General features: G+C 40.1%; 3 protein-coding genes across 12 annotated transcripts in view; 1 reads left to right on the top strand and 2 right to left on the bottom strand.

The window, feature by feature from the left end:
• The window catches only part of OPN3 (opsin 3), a 44,319-nt gene extending 34,156 nt beyond the window's left edge, over positions 1-10,163 (bottom strand). For 3 of the 4 annotated variants that reach the window (XM_073899923.1, XM_025878017.2, XM_073899922.1), the window contains exon 1: positions 9,645-10,163. In XM_073899923.1, coding sequence (XP_073756024.1) covers positions 9,645-10,017 — 373 coding nt within the window. In that variant the 5' untranslated portion in view covers positions 10,018-10,163. Of the gene's footprint in view, positions 1-5,359; positions 5,699-9,644 lie in introns of those variants that run through there. The other variant, XM_073899924.1, reaches the window with a different exon arrangement.
• Positions 132-9,782, bottom strand: CHML (CHM like Rab escort protein). Of its 2 annotated transcripts, none has more exons than XM_025878015.2 (2): positions 9,645-9,782; positions 132-5,389 (listed from the first exon to the last, which is right to left on the bottom strand). In XM_025878015.2, exon 2 carries the CDS (start codon positions 5,360-5,362, stop codon positions 3,398-3,400), a length of 1,965 nt encoding a protein of 654 aa, XP_025733800.1. In that variant the 5' UTR covers positions 5,363-5,389; positions 9,645-9,782; the 3' UTR covers positions 132-3,397. The 2 variants fall into 2 exon arrangements, with proteins under 2 accessions (XP_025733800.1, XP_073756022.1); XM_073899921.1 differs by lacking the exon at positions 9,645-9,782 and adding an exon at positions 8,944-9,063.
• A 7,721-nt stretch (positions 10,164-17,884) lies between the features above and the next one.
• The window catches only part of WDR64 (WD repeat domain 64), a 146,073-nt gene continuing 136,135 nt past the window's right edge, over positions 17,885-27,822 (top strand). For 4 of the 6 annotated variants that reach the window (XR_012380520.1, XM_073899918.1, XM_025877876.2 and 1 more), the window contains exons 1-2: positions 17,885-18,239; positions 23,639-23,769. Coding sequence is in view for 4 of the 6 variants with exons in the window: in XM_073899918.1 (XP_073756019.1) it covers positions 18,095-18,239; positions 23,639-23,769 (276 nt within the window). In the remaining 2 variants the exon portion in view is untranslated. Of the gene's footprint in view, positions 18,240-21,025; positions 21,090-23,638; positions 23,770-27,822 lie in introns of all 6 variants that reach the window. The other 2 variants (XM_073899920.1, XM_073899919.1) reach the window with 2 other exon arrangements.

Below are 27,822 nucleotides of genomic sequence, written 5' to 3'. Positions count from 1 at the left end.
GAGTTGTAAAACTTTCTATGTTTTTGGAGATTACCATTTGACATTAAAATAAAAAGAATACATTTTTTTTTAATTTGAAGAATTTTTTAAGTTTCCCAAAACATCAGTAACTTTCTCACCAATTCAGTAACCACTTTACCAATTATTTTTTATTTGTATCATACACATCAACATTTTACAGAAAAAAAGAACCCCTTAATGTTAAACTCCAATTAATTACATGTTTTCTTCTGATTCTTTTCAAGGTAGACACCTAAACTTTTACACAAATATAATCAGTACATAAAATCATGTTTTAACACTTTTGAATCTCATTTAACATTTTTCATACAATTTTACATATATCATTTAATGACTAGGTAATGGTCTACAATAGCAATACCAATACATCAAAATTTACTTATCCATTTCCCAAATACTGGGCTTTTTTTTCAAACGTGTAAGAATAGAATTGCTATAAGTATCTTGTACAAGTAGCTTATTTTTCTTTTAACTATTTTCCTGGGCATATGCTGTTCAAAGTGCCTTGATCTAGCCAAAAATAGATTGGTTACAGAGCTTTTGTTACATTCATCTAAATAGTTCTTTTAAAAATTACTAATATAATGCTACTGGTATGAAAACACATGAATTTTAAAATGTTTTGCTAATATAATAGCATAAACCAGGTCAAAGTTGTTTCAATTTGCATTTTTAATAGTAGGAAACCTGAATATCATTCCAAGAATTGACTTTTACTTGAATCTTCTCATTTGTACTCTAACCTTTCATAAATTTACTTAGTAAAGAGTAGAAACTTTATGGCTTTACATCTCCTTTTTAAAAAATATTAAGCACTTTATCCATGTGTAATTCAAGTAGCTTTTTAAAAATCCAATCTCTTTTTTTGTCTTCTTCCTATTTAGTGTACATTTTTCATTTTTCTTTAGTTGATCTCACCTATGCTGCCAAAGATATTTTTCACTGCCATAAAGTTTCTTTTGTACTATTGGAATGAGAATTGTAGTCTTTTTATTTTTACCTTTATAATCAACATTTTAATTCATACGGAATGAATGGTCTTACCATGTGTAAAGTCGGCCTAATTCTTTTTTTCACACTGACATCCAATTAATCTTTCCACCAGTAGTTATTACATAATTATTTCTTTCCAACCGGTTTATTAAGTCTTAAACTTCCTACTCAGCATCATAGTATATTTAGAAAGGTTAATTTAGTATTTAAAGGGCAAGACTCTCATTTTTTTCCCCTAAGTTAAAAAGAGAAATCTATCTTTCCTTGCCTATTTTCCTAATTTGCCACAATTCTGTCAAATTACATAAAGTATCAGTTGGAATGTTAAGTGGAAGCGTAATAAATCTACATATTAATGTCATCTAGTGGCATTCCTTTGGATATGATTTCAAACACATTATCTTAATCTTCACAATAATTCTGCAAAGTATTAGTTCTGTTTTATAGACGGTGAAATTATTTTGATACGTTTAAACCTTAGGATATACCTAATAGAAACACTTTGCCATATTAAAAAAAAGCATAAATATTAATACCAATTCATGACTTCTATTTTCAGTAAGCTATAAATTACTTAAGTCTTTGTTTCATTTTCCTCACATATAGAAGAGCAACAAAAGACTACTCACAACTTATTTTGGCCTAGTAACATCTGCATATTTTTATAACTCATTCAGATCAAAAGAAACATTATTAAAAAGCATTACTTTGTTAAAACTTAGCCAAATTCTGCCTCCATGAGCTCCTTAGCTCTAACCTATATTTATTTCTAATTAATCCTTATCTTCACATTTCCCTGATCTGAGTATAAGCTGAGAGACCAGAGTCTGTCTGCTCTGCTTCCCCCAAAACGTACATGGATTTTTATGAGCGTCTTCTCCTCCTCCTGCAGCACCTGCACTCCTCTAACAGTTAATGTTATCGGAGACTTCAAAATCCTGACAGCCTGGATTCCAACATTGGCTCTTCCACATACCAGACCCTGAGCAAATTATTAATAATTGTCTTTACCTCTTTGCCTCTTCTTTAAAAACGTATTCAATACTATCAGCCTCACAGGGTGTTGAGAAACTGTAACTAGAAAGCACAAGTGCCTAGCACATAAGTAAATGCTCCATTCCAGAACGAAAACTGGCTCTGGGGGGCTCACTTCCTATAGGATTACCATTCAGAGGAATGGAAACAGGAGACTGAAGGGAGAGGCAGTTTACCTCTTCTAACAACTCTACAGGTTTTCACTACTGGAGTACAAGTTTTGACTTCTGATGGCTCTAGGAAAAAAAGTTTCTGTTCTCTAGATAACAGTTGAAAGGCAGAAGTGTTCATGGAGGAAGTCATCTCACTAACTGTGAGGTGAGGCTCAAGGGAGGAGACATGGTGAAACCCTCCTTCTTTATTCACTCCTATCTGTCATAGTCAGTGCTGCTAATTAAAGTGGTAGTGCCAACAAGGTGGTAGATCTCACCGTCATGAAGAAACCTCGGGAAATCTATGGATGGCTTTGAAAAACCATCAGTATCTGAGGTTAGAAATGCCTCACTCCATTTCTTCTTAGGAATTTCAAAACAGCCTATCTGCAGTACCTTTTCCTGGGGCAATATATTTTTTTCTTTTGGCTCGAGTTAGTTGTTGGAAGTTCTTTTCTTTTAGGTGCCAGCACAGGGCTCTGCAGAAATTTTCTGAAGTATTAAATCAGAACCAATCTGACCCCTAGATTTCCTTTGGGTCACATTTCCCAAGAATGACCTCTTCAATGACCAGATGAACAATCCACCACTTTCTTGTAATACAGAAGATTGTGGTGGTGTCATTGCCTCGCCAGTTACAAGGGTCAAGTAGGGGAACTGAACTGCACAATGTGTTGTAAACACTAGACCTTCACAAATAAAGGATCATCCAAGGCTAATCTTTTAACAGTTGGCAGTTGGATAAGTTGCTATTGCTACCACTGTGTCTGTACATTTATACTATATACAAAAGACCCACATAATTTACTGTATGTGTTTAATTATTCAGAGGCGGTAGCAACTAAAATAATTGCAAAAGTAAATAAAATATTCCTTAGATATTGTGATTATAGACTAATAAAATCTGAAGGTCATTAGCAGACACATATTACGTCCCTTTAAACACAGTTGCTAATATAGAACCCTCACTAATACACCCAATACTAAAATAAAACTAACCTTATCCAATAATCAATCAGTTACTGATTAACAACGACATTCAGTGACTGAATGTCTCAAACAGAATTTAAGACAACATCTGCATAGCATTCATCATATAACCAGTTCTAATTAATCATATAGGAAACGGTCCTTTAAATGAAAATATTCTGATGCCAGGATGAAGGCCCAAAGTAGCATTTACAGTTTGCTTTTTTCTAGTTTTGAAGGTGCTTCCCTGGGCTTTCTAGGTTTTTACTTCCCTCAGAGGAGTCTAGTTTGGCCATGATTATATTACTGGTTCCAGGAGCCTCTGGTTGTTTATCATCACCATCAAAGATAATGTCTTCTGGATTCGGAGGTGGGGGGCAGAATTCTTCACTGGGAAAGATCTCCTGGAAAAGCGTTTCAGCTTGCTTGACTGCATGCTCATTTCCCAGTCCACAGTCAGGCCCAGAGCAGACATAAACATTGGAAGGTAAGCCATTATATGAGCTTCTGCTGATTCCCGAGGAATCTCTCATATTAAAATAAAGAGCCCACAAGAGTCTTGGCTTTGTAAGTTCTTCCTTGTCTATTTCTGTTTCAGTAAATGGGGTGAATAATTTCTTCACTACTGACTCTAAGTCTTCTCGTGCTGTTTTAGAAGATGAACAGGTCAGATGTACCAGATAGGTGTCTTTCATGCACGTCATGGTTGAAGAACATAATTCAGTGACACGAACAGCACATGTTCCTGATTCCGGTGGAGGCACTACCAAAATGGAAATTTGCTGATCTGAATCTGCCTTTAGTATAGACTGATCTGTAATGAGCACTGCCCTGGAGATCTGCTTATACTGTACATTTGAGCATGTTTCCTCAGAAAGGTAACTATCCTCCACAATAAAATATTTAGCATTTATTCTTTGACCTAAGTGATCTATAATTGCTTTACATCTTCCAGATTCTTTGTCAACTACAAGGCATTGAACTTTATGACGAAGACAATAGATTCCACCAAAAACTGCACACATCCTGCAGAAACATTGGGGAATTTCTCCTTGCCCATACAAGGGAAATAAAAAGGGAGTGTTGCCGAACCGTCCAAGACACCGAAGGAAGTTTTTAGTTGCTTTAAGGCCATCTATTGTACTGCAAGATGACTCTGTCATTGCAATTGAGTGCAGCACAAAATGTTGGAGATTGGGGGTTAATTTTTTAGTTTGTAAGTACTCTGAAAATGAGCATTGCACAAAAGCTTGGTATTGATCAGGATGTTGTTCATAGTCTAAACAAAACGTAAGAAATTTCATCAGTATCCTCTTTTCAACCATAGTGAGTTCTTTGCTATTAAAGACATCTGCTCTGGAACAAGGCACCTGTTCTACTTTTCCTTCACGAAATGCAAGAATCCTAGTGACATTTTTAAATTCTGCATAACGACTAACATTTGATTTGATTAAGAGATCAATTAGCAATCCTTGAGAATACAGAAGCTTTGATACCAAATCAATATTAAACCTCCTGCTTTTTTTAACTATTTGAGAGTAAGTAATCTTATTTCTCTTTGGTTGGTCAGTGTTGTCTTCCTCTACAGGTTTGTTTTCATCTTTATCTCCATCTGAAACTGTGTGTATACAAGTTTTATCTCCACAATATTTTTCTTTTGCCAAGGTGTCCTCAACATCAGTTACTTCTAGTGAAATTTCTCTGTCACTTTTTGGAGTGTCTTTGGCAGGCAATTCATGGCCAGTAGCATATAATGAATGTGTTTCTTCAGACAAGCATGCAGAATCCAGAGGTTTAGTGGTGGTACTAGATATTATTAAGGAAGGATTTTTCTGCAGAGCATCAGTCTCTTCAATATTGTCATCCATATCCTGACTGGCATAACAAAAAACTTCTATGTGTTGAATAGTTTCATCCTTCTTGCGAAGAGTGATAGCTTCTTCTGTTTCATGGATCAGGCCTTGCCATGAGGCAGTACTTTCATCTGCAATGTCACTGTTTTGCTGATACTCCTTCAACCAGGAGAGCAATCCCGAAAAGCTGAAACTTGCCCAGTTTCCTCCATAGTAACTTCTTGAATCAAGATGCAGAACCCTCTGGCCACTTCTTGAACACGCAGCTGCAAGGATGGATTCGGGCAGACCTGTCCCTATTATGACCACATCGAACTCTGTGGGAAGACTGTCCGCCATTCTGGGAGATAAAGCGTCTGGTGACAACTGCCGATAAAGGAAATGCGTGTGAGTCTAGGCTGAGGGCTCAGCTGAGATGTGAATATGCTGTAATAAAATCTCTCCTCGTGATATTCCAGGTCATCCCAGAAGTACTGAGGTTGCAGGAACTAGCTGTTTACAGTTAACCTTTCTTAATATTGTTTTCCTTATAGGTCAGTAGCATAAAAATATGATAAAGTATATCTAATCACATCTGAGAACACTAAAACGGATGTGTGGTTTTCCTTCCTGCATTTCATCTTAGCAGTAAATGTCAAAATGCATCACACATGCATTTGTGACTGGAACTCTTCTCTGAAAGAAGAAAATTCAAGAAAGAATACAACTGTAAACAATATTAAGAGAAAAGTAATTTCATGCAACAGCAATTACAATTACTCCACTGGAGTCTGACTTGTTATCAGGACATAAGCCCCTAGGAAAGCAAAACATTAAATGCTTTCTTACACATTTTCTAATTTCTCAAAAATGAATAATATAGATTTATCCCCCAAAACCACGCAATAATGAGGAAAGGACCTCATGATGTCCCATAAAAACAAAGAATTTTCATAATATAATTCTGTAACTTTTGCTTTTAGTAAAATTAATATTTGAATAAAACTATACAGAACTGTGAGCTTAGACTATAAAAAATGTGTTTATGGAAACAGACTACATACTGTGCGCCCATTGTCATGAAGAGGAATATTTCTGTGGCCAATTTAGCCTGTGGGTGATTTTAGAACAGCTGAATGAAGGCATTTCCATGCCACAAGCACCCTTAGGATCTCGTGGTAGCATCATGAGACTATTTCAACTGAATTAACCAGCCAGATTATTGCAAAAGGATTATTTCAGTAAAACAACTAGCATTTTGAGATATTTAGGTGCAAAAAAAGGTCTACTGAAGGGAACATGCATTTTTAACAAATCTTTATATGAATGTACATAAGCACATGTGTTTTTTTAGGTGTAAGTTAAAAAGGAAAATTCCTATCTTTGTAAGTTAAAATACCTTAACATAAATAATACCTGCTTCTAAAATCCAAGTGAACATAGGGTGACCTGCATTTTGCCAGACTCTGGCTCTAGGACAATGAATCTCTGTATCCCAAGATAAAGGCCCGTCTAATCATCATCCCCTGCTAAGATTAACATGTTGTTTGCTGTTTTTGAAGGGTAGGAGGTAGCAGGGAAGAAAGGCTCTCCCATTAACTTCTGGCATAATACTGGTTATTATGCCACACACAGAACATTTGTGTGGCGCTAAGTGTGGCTAGAGGTGCAACAGCCAAGGGGGTAAAAGGCATACTCACCTGGAAGTCTTTAGGCTAATGCACTATACACACCACGTGAAGGGGGCCTTTCTATCAGTTGTCATTGTGCAGTTTGAGGAAGAGTTCTCAGAGCGCTAATTTTCTCTATCATTACACTTACTTAAATTGACATCAGTACTAACTGGGCCTGCCTAGGCTAAGATGACCAATTAGCTTGGACATTTGTAAAACAAGCCATTCAACCAAAAGTTGGATTAAATTGACTAGTTCACTGAACAAACCGACTGGTCAGTTTAAGTGAAATGGCAGTCTTAACAGTCCTGTCTAGTCAAAGCCTCTGCCTCAAGAATATCAGAGATTCCACTTGTTTTCAGCATTCCCTGAAAAACCAGGAATTGAGCACTGATGAGGCAGTTGCGTTGCCTACTCATACATGTATGTAAGTATGTCTGCATTACTTAATCCCGCCTTCTTCTTGCAGGGTGTGCAGAGGAAGACAGAACCCAGGAAGGTATATGAAGAAGTGTAACCACAGCATGTGCTTATTCTTGGCTCAGGAGATGGAACAGAGGATACAAGCCATAAGTGCTAAAACCAGGCACCTTCTAACCCACAGATATCAAAAGAGTCCTCAAAAGGTCCTCAAGCACATAGGACAGAACAACCTTAAAGAACATTTAGCTCACTCCCCCATAAGAGAGAGAACAAAATTGACTGCAGGCGGGATTAAGTGGCTGGGAAAGTCCACACAAAACGTTAGCCAGGCGACAGAGTAGAACCCACTCTTGTGTCAGGAGGCCGTTGGGCTTTCCACTTGATAGGGCAGCCTCTCCAGGAACCCCTAGAACAAGCAGCCACTTCTGGCATTTTTAAATGTTCTCCCCCTTCAACAATCCATGGTTAGTTCTTGTTCGGGGATAACAACCGGGGAAGCACGCTCCCTTCTGTTGACTTTAACCCTTATCTTAGAAGCACAATCCTTGGAATTTACTTCAAGCAAAGAAAATCTTAATCTTGACTAAGAACTTTTTCAGTCCATCATAACCCCACTACTGACTTGTCACCCAGGGCTTAAACAAAGTCTGAATCTCTTACCCCGGAGTTTCCACCTCTAATTTAAAAACAAAGACAAAGTTATGGTTGAAAGCAGTAACTATATGCCCAGAGCAACAGAGCAGTCGTCAGGCAAAATAGCGTGTGTGGTGAACATTTCTAGCAGTCTTAGAAAATCCCTTCTGACTAGGATGGGACCTGAGCAGGAAGAACTGAAAGAGGAAAAAGCAAAGGAAGGAGACGCAGCAGGAGAATGAGGTCACAGAAGCAAGAGATGAGGAAGAGGGTGAATGCTGGTACTTTAATAAAGAACTCAACATACCCTTGTTTTTAAGCCCCCAGGCCCAGAGTCCAAATAGAAACAGAACTGTCCCGCACAGAAAAAGCACTTCTTGGAAATAAGAACTTTCATGTCTGTGAACAAACACCTGTTGCCCAGCCCAGGAAGCATTACTGATGACACTTCAGGTTTAAGCTTCAATCACCCTCCTTAAATGAAAGCTTAGCCCTGCCTAAAAAATTGCCTGACAGGTATTTTAAATTAATATAAAGTGTATAAGCACAGAGCCATCTATATCACCACCTACATACACTTAAGGCCCCCTCCCAAGTTTCAAATATTTGTATAAATAAAACTCTCAGATTGCTTATTGAGGAGGGGGAAGTAGTATTAGACTATTGGAATCATTGAGTCAATCAAATAAATGAAATCATGATTTCTATGACAATTTTGTTTCCTTCAAAACACCAAAAAGTTAATTATAACAAATATCATAATATTTGGGTCTGCCACAACATAGGAAGTTGGGGGAATAAGACAATTTCTGATAATGCTACAAAGATTTTGTTCTCAAAAACCTGCCAGGATAAAAGCAGTAATAAATTATCAATATATTTCACGTTTTGTTTTGTTTTTTTTCAAGGAACTTTAAGACTTGAGAAATACACATTCCTATTTCATATCTTGTGTCAATGAAATTCCTGGAGCACACACAGAAGGCTAATTCCCAAGCTTAGAAAATCACATCTTCAATAATACATCCTTCAAAATGATCATCCTTCAAAATGTCAAGTCTTAGTGAGACTTGAATCGTCCACAGGATTAGGAGTATTGTTGAAATAAATGTTCACTTAACAGTCAAATTCTACTTTAATGAAATCTACTGGCTGCACAGCTAATTATTTGTCCATCTAGGGTGGGATTCTCTGAGCCAGCTGTAATCTCACCTTAGATTTTGGTGTGCTGGAACCACTAAGGAGGAAAATATAGTAGAAATAGCTTATAAGGCCACATGCCGATTTGCATTCTGAGGACCTGAATGAAGCTCTTTCACTTCCTAGGAAGCATTCAAAGGTTTACATCTGCTAATGAGCAAAATTAAAGAAAAAAATTACACACACTGCCCCTCTGCTACAAAGAGTATTGAATTAAATCTCTTCCCATCACCCTCTCCAGCTTTCATGAGTTAGTTACTCGTTTTCTTGAATCTGTTGACTCTACAGCCCCTTGTTTCTTTCCTTAAAGTGTAAAGCCGCTGTTTCGTGCCCTGTTGAATTGTATTAGGGGGTGAAAACAGAAATGAGACGAACTGGACAGCGGATGGAGGGAGTCAGGGAGGAACTGTGGCCAAAGCCGGGTTGGGGTTTAGGGCCGGCTGCGGGGAGAGAAGTGGCCACAGGGACACAGCCGAGGCCGCCGCGGGGCGAGAGGAGGTGAAGTAAAGAGGAAGGAAAGCCATGCAGCTTGGGGTTGACGAGAGGAGGCGAGACTGGTGCGGGCGCTGAGCTGCTGGGCGGGTTGGAGATGAGGCCGCGTGAGGAGGAGCTGAGAGTGGGCTGGGTGGCAAGGGGACGCACAGAGATGGTGGCAATGCAGGGAATGGAAGTTGGCAGAGGGGAGAATGGTTTCTCCTCCCAGCCCAACTCACCGAAGAGGCTGCTGCTAAACCCGTCCCACACGCAGCCCACGGTGTCCCAGACCCAGCCGTTCCTCAGGCAGGACACGAAGGTAAAGGTGACCCCGAAGAGGGAAACCAGCAGGTCGCTGAGGCTGATGTTGACCAGCAAGAGGTGGGTGGGAGTGCGGAGCCGCTGGAACTTGTAGTAGAGGACGAGCACCAGCAGGTTGTTGCCGACGCCCAGCAGCCCGATGGAGCCGAGCAGCAGCGCCAGGCGCTCGTACGTGCCAGGGCTGAAGAGAGGCGCGGGGCTGAGCGTCCCCGCCGGTCCCAGCCCCTCGGCGCCCGCGGCCCCGCCGCCCTCCCAGTGGCCCTGGCCGCCGCTACGGTTCCCCGAGTACATGGCCCGGCGCCGGCGCGCTTGACGGACGAGGCGCTTAGCCTCCGGCGCGGCCCGCGGCGCGCTCCGCACTGGGTGGGGCTCCAGCTCCGCCACCCGCTCGGGCCATTGTGCGCGCCGGGGCTGCGACGCGTCGCCCAGGACCGCCCTCCCCCACCCCTTCCGCCCGGCGCGCCCCCGTAGCCCCGCCCCCTCCCGCGCGCCGCGTTCCCGACACGCCTGTGTAGCTCCGCCCCCTCCCTCAGCTCGTCGCGTTCCCGCCGCTCCCCGCGCCCCCGGCCCTCTCCCTGAAACCCCCCCCTGCCCCGCGGGGCCTTTACTGCCTCTCCCCTCCGGCGCGTCCTCGGTTTTGCTCGCTCCCCGGGCCCCAGACTCTCCGGCCCCCGGCACTCCTGCCCCGGCGTGTGCGTGCTCGCGTGCACGCGCGAAGGGCCAGCGGGGAGGCGAAGTCAGTGGGGTCCCCACTGTCATTGGCTCCCCACACCCCATCTCCCTGCACCCAGCTTGAAAGCATCCTACCCGTGGACCCATTCAGTCACTCACTTGTGCATTCACTCATTTATAAACATTTATGAGCGCCTGCATCTAACACGTGCTAAGAAGAAGGTGGGTGAGGGCCTTCTCTCTTGGGTTTCTCACCTTACCGTGAAGCTGTAATAACCCACCGCTAGCGCGCAATGCCACTGGCATCTCACACAGGTAACGTGAGCCCCAGGCTGGATCCCGAGGCCTGCCAACGTTGTCCTTCCCGTCCCGCTCCAAAGTAGCTGTAGTCTGTTCTGTTAGGCCTGCCAAAGCCCTTCACTGGAGGTGACTGTCCACGCTGTGCCCTCAAAGCTTCAACCTAAATATAGCAGGTATAGAGAGGTAGGTGCTATATTTAGAACAGCACACATTTTTCCACTTGGCCTTTTCCCCAGTAGCGATGAAAATATAGTACAATTCAAATATAGGTTGTGAACATGATCACAGTCTGCAAGGGCCGTGCCTCTGTCCCTGCATAGCCCCTAACAAGGTCCCAAAGGAGGACCACAGTCCGGGCCAGACCTGAAGGAGGCTCTGGGAACTGGTGACTAACACGGTGTGGAAGGGCAAAGGAATTGTCCTCTATGAAGGTGTTTACCCTTTTCACCTCTGTTCAAAAGACCAGTAGAGAATGACTAGCTTCCCTGAACCCCCATTCTAAATTCCCTGGACATATAGAATCAAATAGGGTGGGATGATCTCTCTACCCTGGTGCATTGAGCAATAGCTGAATGGCAATGTGTTCTGCCCTCAAAACCTCGATTTGTCTTTAAAGATTCCAATCTGGATTTATCATCTATGAGACTAACCCATACACACCTTTAAAAAATTCTTTTAATTTTATATTTTAGATGTACGGAACCATTTAACAAGTTCCACATGTTTAATGTTCACTGTGTTTTCATCACACTTCCTGCCCAGTCTACAGTAAGTTCTCAATAAATATTTGTTGAATGAATAAAGAAGGACTCACTATATTTTCTCTAAAGCATTCTTTCATTCATTCATTCTTTCTTTCTTTCTTTCTTTCATTAGTGCTGAAGCCCTGCCCTCACAAAGCTTATATTCTGGTTGTGTTGGGACAACAGACAATAATCAAATAAGTATGTATGCAGTGTGTCAAGTGCTGATATGTGCCATAAAGAAATATAAGGCATAGAAAGGGTATGGGGGAGAGAGGGAAAATGTTATTTTGTACAGGTGGTTATGGATGGCCGTGCTGAGTTCTGCAAGCACAGGGAACATGTACTCAGTTAGGAGTGTGCTTAGCATGTTAGAGAAAAAAACAAGGAAACCAATGTAGCTGTACCAGAAGGGGAATTAAGAAATGAGGGCAGAAAGGTGGGTGAGCCTTGATTGGGCAGATCATGCAAGGCTATGGCCATTTTAATAAAAGAACTTTGGCTTTTACTCTCTCAGAGTCAAGTCCAGGGCAACATCTATGGGAGAGGAATAACAGCAGGGAACGCAAAAGAGGAGTAAGAGGCTTTTGGCAAATGTGAAGGATTCTGATAGAGTCATTTTTACAATACTATTAACTATTAAGGATGTTTATGAGACTCGAGAGAAACAGGCCCTATTACCACAAATATGATTTAAATTGTCAATAATGATATATATTTTTATGTATTTTCAGAATTATGATAAGATGATGGCAAAATACTACAACTTGAAAGGTAAGTGTAATACTGGCATCAGGACAGACATATATAGACCAATGGAACAGAAGAGTCAAAATATAAACTTTCATGCATATGGTCAACTGATTTTTGACAAGGATGCCAAGGCCATTCATTGGGCAAAGGAAAGTCTTTCCGACAAATGGTGCTTGGAAACCTGGATGTCCACCTGCAAAAAAATGAAGTTGGACCCTTCCCTTACACCATATAGAAAAATTAACTCAGAAAAGATCAAATAGCTAAACTTAAGCACTAAAACCATAGAACTCTTAGAAGAAAACATAGGAAAAACGTCTTCACTGCATTGGATTTGGCAACAATGTCTGGGATATGGCACCAAAGGCACAGGTAAGAAAAGAAAAAATAGATAAATTGAACTCCAACAAAATTTAAAATTTTTGTGCATCAAAGGACACTATCAAGAGAGTGAAATGACAACTCCTAAAATATTTGCAAATCATAGATCTGTAAAGGATTAATATCCAGAATAAAAGAAGATCTCCTACAACTCAACAGTAACAACAACAACAAAAAATCCCCAAGGACCCAATTCAAAAATGGGCAAAGGACTTGAATAGACATTTCTACAAAGATATACAAATGGCCAATAAGCACATGAGAAGATACTCTACCTCATTAGTCATTAGGGAAATGCAAATCAAAGCCACAGTGATATATCGCTTCACACCCGCTAGGATGGCTATTCTCAAAAACTAAACTCTAAAGCAAAGAATGGAAAATAGTAAGTGTTGGCAAGGATGTGGAGGAATTATAACCCTGGTGTGTGGCTGCTGCTGAGACCGCGAGATGGTGCAGCTAGCCACTGTGGAAACAGTATGGCAGCTCCTCAAAAAGCTAAACATAGAATTATCATATGATCCAGTGATTCCACTTATATATATTATGTAGATCCAAAAGAATTAAAACCAGGGTCTTGAATGGATATTTATACACCAATGTTTATAGCAGCCAAAAGGTGGAAATAATCCAAATGTCCATCATCAGATAAATGGATAAACAAAATGTGGCATACAATGGAATATTATTCAGTCATTGAAGGGAATAAAATTCTAGTACGTTATAACATGGATAAACCTTGAAGCCCATTTGCTAAGAGAAATAAGACACAAAAGGACACATATTGTGAGATTCCACTTATATGAGGTACCTAGCATAGGCAAATTCATGGAGACAGAAAGAATTGTGGCTGCCAGGGGCTGAGGTGGGAGGAACTGGGAGTTAGTGCTTAGGATCACAGAGCTTAGGTTGGAGATGATGCAAAAATTCTGGAAATGGACAGTGGTGATGTTTGCATAACATTGTGAATGTACTTAATGCCATGGAATTGTACACTTTTATGTTACATATATTTTACCACAATAAAAAAGTTTATGCAAATTGTGCCTGCATCTAACAGAGTAGGAAAATAAAACAGATGTAACCAGTTTATTGAGCAAGGTAGACTCAGCATGTGTAAGCAGAAAGTAACTTTACTCTCTCTCCCATTACTCATTTCAATTGTCTTCTCTGCTCCTGTTCTTTAAATGCCTTTGGATGGCATTTTATCAGGTCCCAAAGGCTTTCCGGTCACTTTCAATTAATATAAAGTCTTAAACGTTGTAATACTGAAACGGTAAAACTCATGGAAAACTCACCTGTCCACCCTCCAAAACAGAGCCTACTGCAGGCCTGGAGAACTTCAGGGGGTAGGTGTGGAGGGGACAATAAATTTAGCTTCTCCCATTCCCTAAATCTACTACCTTTAGATGCTGCTCTGGGCCCCTCTGGAATTTCAAGCAAAAATTTTCCCTGATTGGTAAAGTTGTCATCTGATGTTGGCACCCTCTGATTGTAGCAGATTTTAAGCACTGTCATTTTCTCGTCTAGGGTGATTTGTGGGTTCTTTTGAGGACCGGAGCTCACGGAGATCTTTCTCTCACAAGTCCCTTGACAGGGGCAATGCCTTTGCCAGCTGGCTGCTTACATTTCCCTCTAGGACGCTGGTTAGGGCCCCCAGACCCTGTGGGCAGTCTTCTCCAGTAGGGGCCCCTGAGAGTCTAGCATCTGTTCCCCTGGAAATGTATGCATCCTTGTCCCACCAAATTCTGAATGTGGACTGCGGTGGAGAACTGGCTAGCCCCAGTCTCTCCCCTCTGGTGCACACTGGGTGGAAGGAAGTTGAGAAAAGTCAGGGCCCCTTGACTACTCTGAAAATTCCAAGGAAGTGCTAATGAGTGCTCTCCTCAGTCTCCTAAGAAATTGCCTTCAGTAGTTTGAAGTTGAGAATGAGCTACTATCTGCAGAACTGGTTTTCCAGTATCTCTGTGCATCCTCCTGCATGCGCTGTGCAGCCCTGTCCTTTAGATTGGGGGAGTTCTTCAGTTGTATTGTGGGACCCCATCCAAGGCATCAGGGGACCCCTTTTACTATCCCCTTACACCGGAGCATTAAATCATTCCTGTCCCTGTATTCCAAGCAAGTCCTTTATAAAGTACAAGGGGGTGGTGAGGGGGGATGGAGACAGGTTTTATCTGTCATTCTTATTCCTTTTTTTGTTTGCTTTATTTTTGTTTGTGAAAATTAAACCTTAAAATGAGTCCAGATTTCTCCCTACAAACTTGGATTGAATGGAGTATATAAATATCTTATAGAGTACCTCAGTGAAGGATGATTACTATACTTAATATTTCTCTTGACATTCTTGCATGGGATCACTGATAACCCTCAGCCTTCTGCATCAGGCACAGGTCACCTGAGAGGGAAATTTGACCCTTACTCAATCGAGTAAACTTCCAAGGACTGGGATGCATGCTTCCCTGCTCTCTCTAACCTTGGTCCCTGGTGGGAAACCTTTACAGAAAAATCTTGCCAAATATATCTGCACCTTTTCCTGCCTTATGAAACATCTTTGGGATGCCTGGGTGGCTCAGTTGGTTAAGCGTCTGCCTTTGGCTTAGGTCATGATCCCAGGGTCCAGGGATCGAGTCCCACATTAGGCTCTTTGCTCAGTGGAGAGCCTGCTTCTCCCTCTGCCCCTCCCTCTGCTCATGTGCTCTCTCCTCTCTCTGACAAATAAATTAAATCTTAAAATAAAATAAAGAAAAAAACGACTTAGTGAATGTAATTGAATTTTAAAAAAAAGAGAGAGAGAGAATCTGGCATGTCTTGTTTCTGAACGTCAATTGTCCTAGTGTATATAGTTCTTTGGATGGTAGGAATCAGCTTAATGTATGAACTGTGTACCTGTCCACACTCCCCTTCCCCAAAATGCATACATTTGTTTAAAAATGAAATCTCACTTACAACCTCGCTCTAAAAGCAGAGTGTGAGTGACCAAGCAGTTAGGAAAGAGTGAACACTCAATTTCTTAAAAGAACTGCTTTGTGAAGTATGTATGATTTATATGATTTATATATAATCAGGGTAAATCAGAATTAATCAATGAAGGGACGCCTAGGTGGCTCATTCAGTTAAGCATCTGCCTTTGGCTCAGGTCATGATCCCAGAGTCCTGGGATCCAGTTCCATATCAGGCTCCTCGCTCGGCAGGGAGACTGCTTCTCCCTCCGCTTCTGTCTGCCACTCCCCCTTCTCATGCTCTCTCTCTCTGACAAATAAATAAAATCTTAAAAAAAAAGAATTAATCAATGAAGATATCACTCGTCTGAGGTGAAACAAGCATTCGCAGCTGATGAATGTGGCAGGGCACAGGAAGGACATGATACCAGCTAACTAGTTACTGTTAAGAATCTTGGCCATGCTTACCAGACATTTTCAGGATAAAAAGATGATACGAGAGCAGGTGAATAGATGATAGATAGATAGATGATAGATAGATGATAGATAGATAGATAGATAGATAGATAGATAGATAGATAGATAGATGATAGATAGATAGATAGATAATAGATGATATAGATATAGATAGATATCCACACCAATATCCATTGTAGTGAAATTTTTATACTCTTGGGACAAAAAGAACCTTTATAAGCTTCCTGAGTGTGTGTGTATGTGGGGGGGGGGTAGATAAAAACAGGTCATGTACAAAGGATCAGGGATAGAATAGCTTATGATTATCAGCAGAAGCTGTTTCAAAAAGACTTCTTATAACAACACGAGAAGTGAAAAGACAATGGAATAATATCTTCAGAATATTAAACAAAAGTGATTTCCAACCTAGAAGTATAAACCCAACCAAATGGCAATCAAATGCAAGAGAAGATTAAGAATATTTTCAAACATGCAGGGTATATCAAAAACTTACTTTCCAGGCACTATTTCTGGATGTAAGCCACCAAAATGAGGGAATCACCCATGGGAAAGAAAGACATGGGCTATAAAAGCGAGAATAAGGGAATTCCCAAAATGATGGCAAAGGGGGATAGCAGTACAACAGCTGGGCATTGATACACAGATGGCATCTGTCCAGGCTGCAGGAACGTGACCCAAGAGACAGGAGTGATATCAGGATGCCTTCCTTTGTATCATCTTTTTATACTAGCTCAGGGAAACAATTTCACCTATTTTTAATAGATTTTTTTAACGTTTATTTATTTTTTAGTAATCTGTACATCAGATACGGGGCTCAAACCCATGACCTGGAGATCAAGGGTCACATGCTCTTCCAACTGAGCCAGCAAGGTGCTCCATTAAGACAGTTTTAGATTTACAGAAAAACAGAATATAGTGCAGACAGTTCCCATATAATACCTTCTCACCCAGTTTCTCTTCTTATTAACATCTTATTACAACACATGAACCAGTATTGATACTTTGTTATTAATTTAAAGCCCACAGTTAATCAGATTGCCTTAGTTTTTACCTAATGTCTTTTTCTGTTCCAGGATCCCAACCAGGATACCACATTACATTGAGTAATCAAATCTCGTTTGGTTTCTCTTGGCTGTGATAGTTTCTCAGACATTCTTCATTTCTCATGATCTTGAGAGTTAGAGAAGTACTGGTCATGGTGTTTTCTTTTTAATTTTTATTATTGAAGTATAGTTGACATACAGTGTTATATTAGTTTCAGGTGTACATCATGGTTACTGGACAATTCTATACATTACTCAGTGCTCACCTTGATAAGTGTAGGATCATCTTTCATCATCCTACATCATTACAACATCATTGACTATATTCCCTGTTCTGTATTCAACTAATGACATCTTGAAGAATTTCCTTCTCAAAAACTACCCCTTCCCCATCCTTGCCTCACTTTATTATTTTAATTGAAGGTCAGTGGATAAAGGAAGAAGAAATTTTTTATTCCCTCCAACCTCTAAAAATATCTTTTTTGGGGAACAGAAATGACTAATGCTGAAATACACTTTCGTCTTTAGAAGTATATTTGGAATGAATGTCAACTTGACTCTCCACAGCATCTTAAGGCAGGCAAATGGTTTGAGGTGGGAGGAGATATAGGGGAAAGAAAGTAATGCCCAGTTTCTTTCCCTGGCCTTTACCCATTCTACTTCCCTCCCCGGGGGTGCACACACACACTCGCACACACACTCACACAGTTTGTGGGGAAAGGAAGCTCAATGCCCTCCTTATGAGGGAAGGAGAGGTTACAGAGATATTATGATGCAATGAGGACCATATGAAAGACACTGGTAACATTATGAGGTCAGGATTTTTACTGAAATGCTTCCCTAAATGAAATGCATTAGACTAAGCCAGGGTTCCTCTCTGCTAAGGTCCTAGTGGCGACTCTGACTCCTACCCACAATATGAGATTTTAAGATCAAAGGAATGCAACCTCGGACAAAACTTGAGACAGCAGGGAAGCACTGTAACAACTGGAAGGATTTTCAAGTTGACAAAGTTGTGCTCTTTCTTTCTGCACAAAAATAAGAGATTCCCTATATCCCTATGGATATCAGGGAGGAAAGGCGTTTAAGCACTGAACTTCAAATTAGCAATTTCAGGACAGCCTTGAAGGAGTTTGAAAAATTGGTTGAACATGCAGCGGCCCAGAAAAGAGACGAAAGAGCGGGCCTGTTTATCCAAAAAGAAGGTAAGATCAACAATCAGGGGCAGTCAAGTTGGGTCTGTTGATGAGAACCGTAAAATGTTTTAAGCCATCAAAGAGAAGCAACACAGCTTAATAGCCAAGCCATCAAATGTCGGGCCTGAGTTCTGACTCTGTCTCTAAAGAGCTAAGTGGTCCTGGGGAAATTTTGTCCACTTCTCTGAACCTTAGTTGGCTTAAATGTAAAATTAAGAAGTTGGATGACGTGACCTCAAAGATCTCTCCCATGGGATCCGCATCCGATAGCTTGCTGGTTGACCTGGGACTCTCAGGAGTACATAGTGACCATCAGCAAGCCATGGAGACCACCCTGCCCTCTCTTTACTTAAGGGTATGGTGAGACCTTAAGGAGTTTCATAAGCAGGGCAAAGTGTTTTTTTTTCTGAAACTTTGCTTCACTGTCTCGGCCTCTTCTCATGTCTCTAGGCTGGAATGATTTTGAGCATGCCAAGGTAAGGGGAATGAGGTAGGCAGTGGTCTGCCAAGAATATTAACAGCAGAAAAACCGACACAGAATGGAAAGTACACCACCATGGCCAGGGCTCAAGGGGGCAGTTTCAGGGCATTGTGGATGGCATTGAGGACAGCAGTGACAGATGAGGCTTACCAGCCCAGTAAAAGACTAACCCAACAAAGCCTGCTGTTACGAGGAAAAGATCAGAGCCCATAAAACTATGCAGGTGTGGGCATGGCCAGCCTCTTAATGTGCTGGGCTGTACAGCCACAAATGAGTGAAATTGTTGACTTTGGATGGTCAAACACAAGCTGGTATTATCTGAATAGTGGTTAAGAATTTATAAATCACTTTGAAAAAAAGAATTTACAAGTCACCTTAATAAATATCATTTAATTGATTCTCTTGACAATTCTGATAGCAAATATTACTATTATTGTTATTACCCCCCATCCTATTTGTTAAAGGATGGCAGGTACAGGAAAATCATCTGCCCCAGTCACTCAACCTCTATGTGTTAGAGCTAAGACTCAGAGCTTCGAGATGGACTTTTTAGAGGAGTGTGAACTTGGCTGGGCTCTCTAAACCACTAGACAGAACTTTTATCTTTCCCCAGTCAGCCTGTTTACCTGTCTCTGCAATTGATTTTCCAAACCTTTACTACTTTTGTTGAATACTCTCTGGATCTCAGCATCTCTCAGCCAAGTTTCCGGCATCATAAGGAAAAGCAAGACCAAAAGACAAGAATTCCCTCAAAATCCCTTTCTTCCACTTCTGGGTTTCCCCACAGTAGCTCCTGTCATTTCGTCCATCCGTCCTCCTGTCCAAGGCTATCACTTTGCTGCAACAACTTCAAAATGTCCTTTCCACTGGCTTTGTCCTCTCAAACTAAAAATATACCCAAACGTCCTGACCTTGACTTTCTCTTCCCTGTAAGCTACCACCGTATGCTTCCTTTGCTTCTCCACTAAATTTCCCCACAGCGTCACCACTTAATTTCCAATATACTCAATCTGACTTCTCTCATCACTTTGCTGAAAATGCTCCTACCGAAGTATCCCAGCACCTAATAAGGCTGCCAAATTCAATCGCTTTCATTTTCCAGCTTACTTGGCTCTTTCACTGCATTAGCTCACTCCTCTACTTCCAGAAACTGTCTCCTTCTGTGTCTCTCATCACATCTCTCTCCTCTTATTTTTTTCTCTTTCTCATTCTTTCTTTGCCTCTTTTTCTTTTTTTTGAGCTCTGCCCATGTTCTCTCCATCTTAAAGCACAGATGCCATCCACTTAGTCTCTTAAACTAGATATCTTGCTATAACTGTTGACTGTTTCATGGAATCTTACTCTTGGGTAGCCGTTCAATATAATCGTCTTCTTGCCAAGAGTTATTCCTTTAAAAAATTTTTTAAACTGCCACATCCCTGGCTTATTAACTCAGCTCTAAAGTACATATATGTGACCTTGGCATATAGGGCTATTCCCAGCCATGCCTCAATCTACCTTTCCAGTCTCAGCTCCTGAACTTCCCTCCAGAACTTTCTGTCCTAATACGAACACAGCATTTCCAAGCACCTCATAATACTCGTAATGACTCTGATTTTGCATGTATTATTCCCCCCAATGTAGAGTGCCTTTCCTCCCTTTTTTTGTCCCCGTAAACTTTGCTCATCTTTTAAGACCAAATCAAATGTCACATTTCTGTAAAAATTTTCCCCAACCAAAGCCATCCTTAGCACCATTAATGCACTTTCTTGCCATCTCGAGGATTTCCCTTGACCTGCAGAAATCGATATAGACGTGTGTGTTACTGTCCCTTCTCTTTACAGCACTTGAATCGTGAGTGCTTTGAAGGCTTTTTAACCCTAGGGCTAGCCCAGTTTTGTGTCCAGGAAGTGCTCCTTAAATGTGTGCTAAGCAGGGGCGCCTGGGTGGCTCAGCAGGTTAAGCTGCCGACTCTTAATCTCAGCTCAGGTCTTGATCTCAGGATCATGAATTCAAGCTGGGCACGGAGTCTACTTAGAAAAAAAAAATGTGTGCTAAGCAAACAAGTTAATCTTGCTTTCACTTCAAGCTTGCAGTCACAAAGCCACATTGAAAAATTTCCTTCCTCTATAGTATTATGTATATATGTGTATGTATATGTATATATGTATCGATACAGAAAGAATATATTTTAATATATAGTAATATATATTTTATAGAATATTATACTATAATATACTACAGCATAATGTATAGTAGACATATTATGTATCTGTTATATATGTAGTATAGATTTAATAAGAAGTAATTCCTGCTAAATTTCCTTCTCTGACAGAGGGACTGATCTGAAAGACTGAGAAGGAGAAATATAATCTTAACTTTTCAGACTGTTAATACTGGTATGCTTTCATAATCATTCATAAATACTGGAAAATATGGTCTACTTCTCACTATAGGCAGGAAGCTAAGAACCAGAGAGAATGTTTTTAATGTAACAGTGTCTACCTCAAAAATGATGTCAAGGAATTCATCTGTGCAATATTGCTCTTTAATCTTCTTGTCAATGACCTGATAGAATTAAAATCACCCCAGGAAAGAAAAGTTTCATCATCCTCATCTAGCCGCACTTACAATGAGACACATTTACATGGAGACACATTATACTCACAGTCGTGTGAATTTAAAGCAGCTAGTCTATTTGGATATCTCATAGGAATTTTAAATTTAATATGACCAAGAGAAAATGCTTTATTTTCCCCAAGAATCATGGTCCTTCCTCAGTTGCCCCTGTTTTGGTAAGTAGCACCAGAATCTGCTGAGTTTTAAAACCAGAAACCTGAGTGTCATTAAAGAATAGGATTTCTCAACTTTGGCACTACTGACATTTGGGGCTGGATGATTCTTTGTTCTGTGTATGTGAATGTGGGGTGGGGGAGGGGCTATCCTGTGCATCGTTGGATGGTTAGCAGCATCTCTGGCCTCTATCTACTAGATGCCGTGGCACCCCCATCCCTAATTCTAACAATCAGAATTGTCTGTAGGTGACGTTGCCAATGTCCCTGTGGGAGACAGAGGGCAAAACCTCCCCTGGATGAGAATCACTGCTCTGGAATCCTGCCTGTCCTTCACTCATCACTCCTGCCCCCCAACAGCTTCCAATCCATTACACGTCTTTGCCATTCTACTTCCAACTATACCTCACCATCTCCAGTGCTACCTGTCAGTGCCTATGTCCCTTAGCATCCAATAAAAGACATTTTCAAGAATGAAAGGGGTTGTTATTAATAAGTAAGTTGAGAAAATCGGCTGCCTCCCTCTGGCCAATCCTCCACTATCTGAAATCCGGACTAATGCGCTAGCCTTTCGCTGGGTTTATAGCTGTCACTCTTACCTCCTCCCAGCAGCCAGTATGCTTTGAGAAAAGGTTAAGGCAATACCCTACCAGCATGCTGGGAATAAAATACAAACTGCTAACTCCAGCCTGACCCTCCTTCTTGATAATCTCACCTGACAACGCTTTCCCTGGCCTCAATATACTCCATACCCACTGATCTTCCCAGAACATGCCAAATTCTGTCCAGCCTCAGAGTCTTTGTGTTTGTTGGCCTCTGCCTAAAATGTTCTTGTATAGCTTTACACATGGCTGAATCCTTTTTGCTTATTGGGTCTCAGCTTAATTTTTTTACCCATGTCTTTAGAGAGACTTTGCTGAGGTCCATCGCTGCCCATCACCATTGATAGATAATTTTATCACAGCGCCCTATTGGTTTCCTTCCTAGTACTTAGCTCACTCTATACCTTTGTACTTTATTCCCTTATATGTTTACTTTGCTACTAAAGGTATGACATACAGGTGAGCCTCTAGAACATGCTAATCTTAAGTGTATAGCACAGTAAACATGGACATTGTAAACATACCTGCAGCTACCAGCCAGATCCAGACAAAGAACATTTCTAGCACCCCAGAGAGTCCCCTTATACACAGATAACCACTCATCCAATGTCTATCTCCAGTAATTAGTCTTGCCTGTCACAATCTATAAATATTTTATTTGTTTACTTGTTGATTTTATGTCTCTCCCACTAGAACGTAAACACCCTGAGGAAGGGAACTTGTTTATTTAGTTCTAAGCTCAGTGTCTAGCTCAGTTCTCACACATAACAAATTCACAATGCATTTTTGTGTCTAACTCCTTGTCTTTAGACTCAATAGTAGCTCCCAAGTGAATCATCAAATTTGGCAAAGTCGATATTCAAGCATGGTGTGTGTGTGTGTGTGTGTGTGTGTGCGTGTTCACATGCTGTCAAGGAACTGATCAAGAATTGCTCTTTGCTCCTGTCTCCCTTCTATCTGAGACAAGCTCTTAGCAGACACTCCTGATTGGTAAAACTTTCACAATAGGAAAGAAGTAATCCACTTTCTTTTTTTAAAATTTTTTATTGTTATGTTAATCACCATACATTACATCATTAGTTTTTGATGTAGTGTTCCATGATTCATTGTTTGTGCATAACACCCAGTGCTCCACGCAGAATGTGCCCTCTTTAATACCCATCACCAGGCTAACCCAACCCCCCACCCCCCTCCCCTCTAGAACCCTCAGTTTGTTTTTCAGAGTCCATCTTCTCTCATGGTTCATCTCCCTCCCCACCCGCCGACTTACTCCCCTTCAGTAATCCACTTTCTTATCTTTGTATTCCTGAACAAAACTCCTAAAACAGTTGAAACGTAAGCTGTGGAGGAAGAACTAAAGACCAAAATATTTTCTTCTAAGTAATATTTTAGTCAAGGGCCGAGTTATTTTTCTAATGTAAAGAGAACCTTAAAATGGAGCATAATCTGGTTTTAATAGGTTGAAATGCGGAAATAGATTAGAAAATAGGAAAAGGAGCTTGGCAGTTACCTTGGAGTTTGGTAACAGTGTTCTTGCACTTTGTTACAATGCAGATATAATCGATTATGACAAGTTTTATGTGGCCGTGCAGGAACTCTTTGGTCCAGAAGTGAAGAATCAAGATGTGAAATGCTTTTACAGGAAACTCTGCAACAACCCCGATGCATCCATAGACTGGTGTGAGGTAGTCACTTTTCATGTTTATCATAAGAAATCCAAGTATTATTTCTTCTCATTCAGAATAAATAATTTAATCCAAGTGTGATTTCGCCTGAGATCATGATCCTCAGGGCTATGAGATCGAACCCTGTGCTGGGCTCCGCACTGGGTGTGGAGCCTGCTTAAGATTCTCTCCCTCCCTCTCCCTCTGCCTCTCCCCTGCTCAAAAAAAATCAGTAGATATAGTAGACAAAAAGAAAAGCAAAGAGTGAAAGGATTTGACTATCACTTTTAACAAGCTAGTAGATAGTATAAATAGAACTTTGAACAAGATATAAGAAAGACACTTCTTCTCAACTATATATAGGACCATCACAAAGCTGTGCATGTATAAAACTAAAAAGGACATTTCAATAAACTCCAATATAATAAAATTAGAAATCAATAATAAAAGATAATCCAAGTCCCCAAGAACTGACCAAATAAAAAAAAAAGAATTAATTTTGGGAAAAAATTGCAAACAAAACGCCTATTAAGCCCTTGAAGAATACGTAATTCCTGCATTATATACATTTTTGTACAACTTAGGAAAAGCTGAAAAGCTATTCAACTCATTTTATGAGGCTGAAATAACATGAACTGAACAAAGATAAAATGTCAGGGAATGATAGGCCAATATTACTCACAAATGTAGATGCTGAAATCCTAAATAAAATTTTAACAAGTTGAATCCAGCAGTGCATTAAAAACCATATCTGAGTAGAACTCATCCCGGAAGAGTAAGGGCAATTTAATATTAGAAAGTCCAGTAATGTATTTCATTCAACATGTTAGGGGAGGAAAAATAATATGATAATCTTAATTAGAAGTTAGCACACTGAGGCCCATGGCCAAACTGAACAGCCACTTGTTTTGCGAACACGGTTTATTGGAACATGGAACATTCGCCCATCTGTACATCTGTGGCTGTGTCAGCATGCCAAGAACGGAATCGAGTATTGTGACAGAGACAGAATGCTCTGCAAGCCGACAGTATTTACTACCTGGCCCTTTTCAGGAAAAGTTTGCTGACTCCTGATCTTAAAATACCATGATAATAAAAAAGATATTTGATAGAAATCCAGTAGCCATTCCTGTTTTTAAAAAGAAAGAAAAAACTTTAGCAGAATAAGAATGATGGACAATTCCCTGAACTTGGTAAAAGGTGGTGTTCATTTTCTGTAGCTGCTGTAAAAAAAAATCACAAATTTAGCAACTTTCCCCTCAGCTTTATTGACATATAAAATTGTGTAAGGTTAAGGTGTACAATGTATTCATTTGTACATTTCTATACGTCAAAATGGCCACCTCCATAGGGTTAGCCGTCATGTCACATGATTACTGTTTCTTCCTTGTGGGGAGAACATTAAAGATCTACTCTGTTGGCAACTTTGAAGTATATTATGCAGCATTCTTAACTATAATCGCCATGCTGTGCATTAGATCCCCAGGACGCATCCATCTTATAATTGGAAGTTTGAACTCTGAACAACATATTCCCTTTTCCCTGATAACCACCATTCTAGTCTCTGTTTCTATGGGTTCAGCTTCTTTTGATTCCTCATATAAGTGATATTATGTCTTTCTGCGTCTGACTTATGCTACTTAGCATAATGCCCTCAAGGTCCACCCATGTTTTTGCAAATGGCAAGATTTCTTTCTTTCTAAACTTAGCAACTTCAAGAAACACACATTTATTATCTCACCATTTCCATGGATCAGGATTCTGGGCACAGCTTAACTGGCTCCTGCTCAAGGTCTCACAGGGCTGCAATCAAGGTATTATCATTTGGACACCCAACCAATGTAGAATCTGTTTCCGAGCTCATTCCAGTCATTGGCTGAATGCATTTCCTTGTCGTATGACTAAGAGACTCAGCTTTTTATTGGCTGGAAGCTGGAGACAGGAAGGTGTCCTCATGTCTGCAGTTCTTTGCCATATGATGCACTATATAGGCAGTTCACAGCTCTGCTTCTTCAAGGCTTTCTCCACAGTCCCTGAAGACAGTCTTGTATAATGTAACATAGTCATGGGAGAAACAATCCAGCACATTTGCCTTATTCCTTTGGTTAGAAGCAAGTCACAGGTTCTAGGCATTCTCAAGGGATGTAGGTTCCACAAATGTGTGACTAGTTGTGTGTGTGGGAGGAGGGGAGTTACTTTAGGACGTGCTCACCATAGGGACTTCTAGAAACTTCTTTAATCAAGGGTCATATTTAACAGTAAAATACTAGAAACATTCCCATTAAAGTTAAAAGCAAGAAAAGGATGCCTATTATCTTCATTACTTTTCATGAAGTTCCATTACTGGAAATTCTAAGTAATGCAAAGACAAAAAATAATAAGGAAGCGATATGTAGTAAAAGCATAACAAAAATGTAAAAAAAGTAACTAAAAAATGCAAATTATCATTATTTGGGTAGATGGTGTAGTTGTCTACCAAGAACATACAATAGAATCACATGGCAAACTATTAGAATTAAGGGAGTTCAGGAGAATTCAAAGAAGAGAAACATGCCAGAATCAATAACTTTCACAAACATAAGCAGTAACTCTCTCCTGGACATTCGCACATATAACTAACAGGAAAAACAAAACAAAACAAAACAAGGTTTCCATTCAGAATAACAACAAATAGCAAAAAATGCCATGGGATAAATCTATTAAGGAATGTATAAGACTATGACATTTTACTGAAGGAGTAAGAGAAGTTCTGGAAAATAATTAAGGGACTCAATTTGCAAAGATCCCAACTATCCCCAGTAATTTGTTAATATTTATAACCTTAATAGAATTCCAATAAAACAGACTTTTGGAATTAATGTAGCTAGGCTAATAGATATCCCAACACAACAGTAATTGAATTTTAATACATTCCATGTCAATTTAATAATTCTTATAAATATTTTTGGTTGCTTGTAGAAATTGAAAAACATTCTCACAAACTTCTGGTGGGTACTAACAAGCCCAGGATACCTATGGATTAGCATGAAGATTCTACTGTGGAGCATATTTTTAAAGCTTGTACTTTTTTGCAAGAAATGAAAAATAAGAATATGATTTTCACTTAGATATTTGCTTGATTATGACATCAAAAGCAAAAATATGAAAGCACCACATATATAAAAATATATAATCTAAATGGAAGTGGAAAGGGATCAGCAGAGAACAAGGTTCATATATCAGACAATGAATCATGAATGCCATGCTTACTTCTTTTTCTTTCTCTCCCTTCCTTCCTTCTTTCCTTTCTTTCTTTCCTCTTTCTTTGTTTCCTTCTTTGTTTCTTTGTTTCTTTGTTTCTTTCTTTTTCTTTCTTTCTTTTTCTTTTTCTTTCTTTCTTTCTTCTTTCTCTCTCTCTCTGTTTTTCTTTCTTTCTTTCTTTCTTTCTTTCTTTCTTTCTTTCTTTCTTTCTTTCTTCCTTCCTTCCTTTCTTTCTTTCTTTCAGCCTGTTTGGTAGAGCTTGCCTTTATAGCTTTATATTCAATGGTCAATTTTCCAATATGTCTTGGGTTTTCAGCTGCAGATTTCTGAGATTTGCAGTGTGGTTACCTGAATTTCTATACAGTGGTAACCTGTTTTTCTGGAACTATCATGAGTTAATGTTTGTGTTGCTAAAATTAGAGTGAATGTTAGTCATTTTGTCAGAATACACTACATAAAACTTCACAGTAACTGCTGGATATTACCAAAGGTAGAACACCTGGGCAAAGGTTGGGCCAGGATCTGGATATGCCCCCTGCTTAGATGGTACAGGTAAAACCAGACAGCTGTATTAATAAGATAGTCAAAGAATGACTGAGAAATGTTGGATTTATCCTCAGGGAAAGTACAACAACGCAAAATCTCAGAGAAGCGTTGCTAGAAAAGACCATCATCCGAGACTGAACCCTTAGAAACTCTAGACCCGCACTGTCCAAAACACTTGCCTCTGGCCACATGGGCCTGTTGAGGACTGGAAATGTAACTAGTCTCAACTGATATATGCCATAATTATAAATACACACTGGATTTCAAAGATGTAATATATGAAAATAG

Source organism: Callorhinus ursinus, unplaced genomic scaffold (assembly GCF_003265705.2).
Source record: "Callorhinus ursinus isolate GAN/ISIS: 27379988/994484 unplaced genomic scaffold, GSC_fseal_2.0 scaffold13, whole genome shotgun sequence".
Taxonomy (NCBI): domain Eukaryota; kingdom Metazoa; phylum Chordata; class Mammalia; order Carnivora; family Otariidae; genus Callorhinus; species Callorhinus ursinus.
The sequence above is the reverse complement of the archived record's forward strand: the minus strand, read 5'-3'. Positions and strand labels throughout refer to the sequence as shown.

Coding starts and splice junctions, on each gene's coding strand:
- CHML (XM_025878015.2), bottom strand. CDS start 5,362: ATGGCGGACAGTCTTCCCACAGAGTTCGATGTGGTCATAATAGGGACA.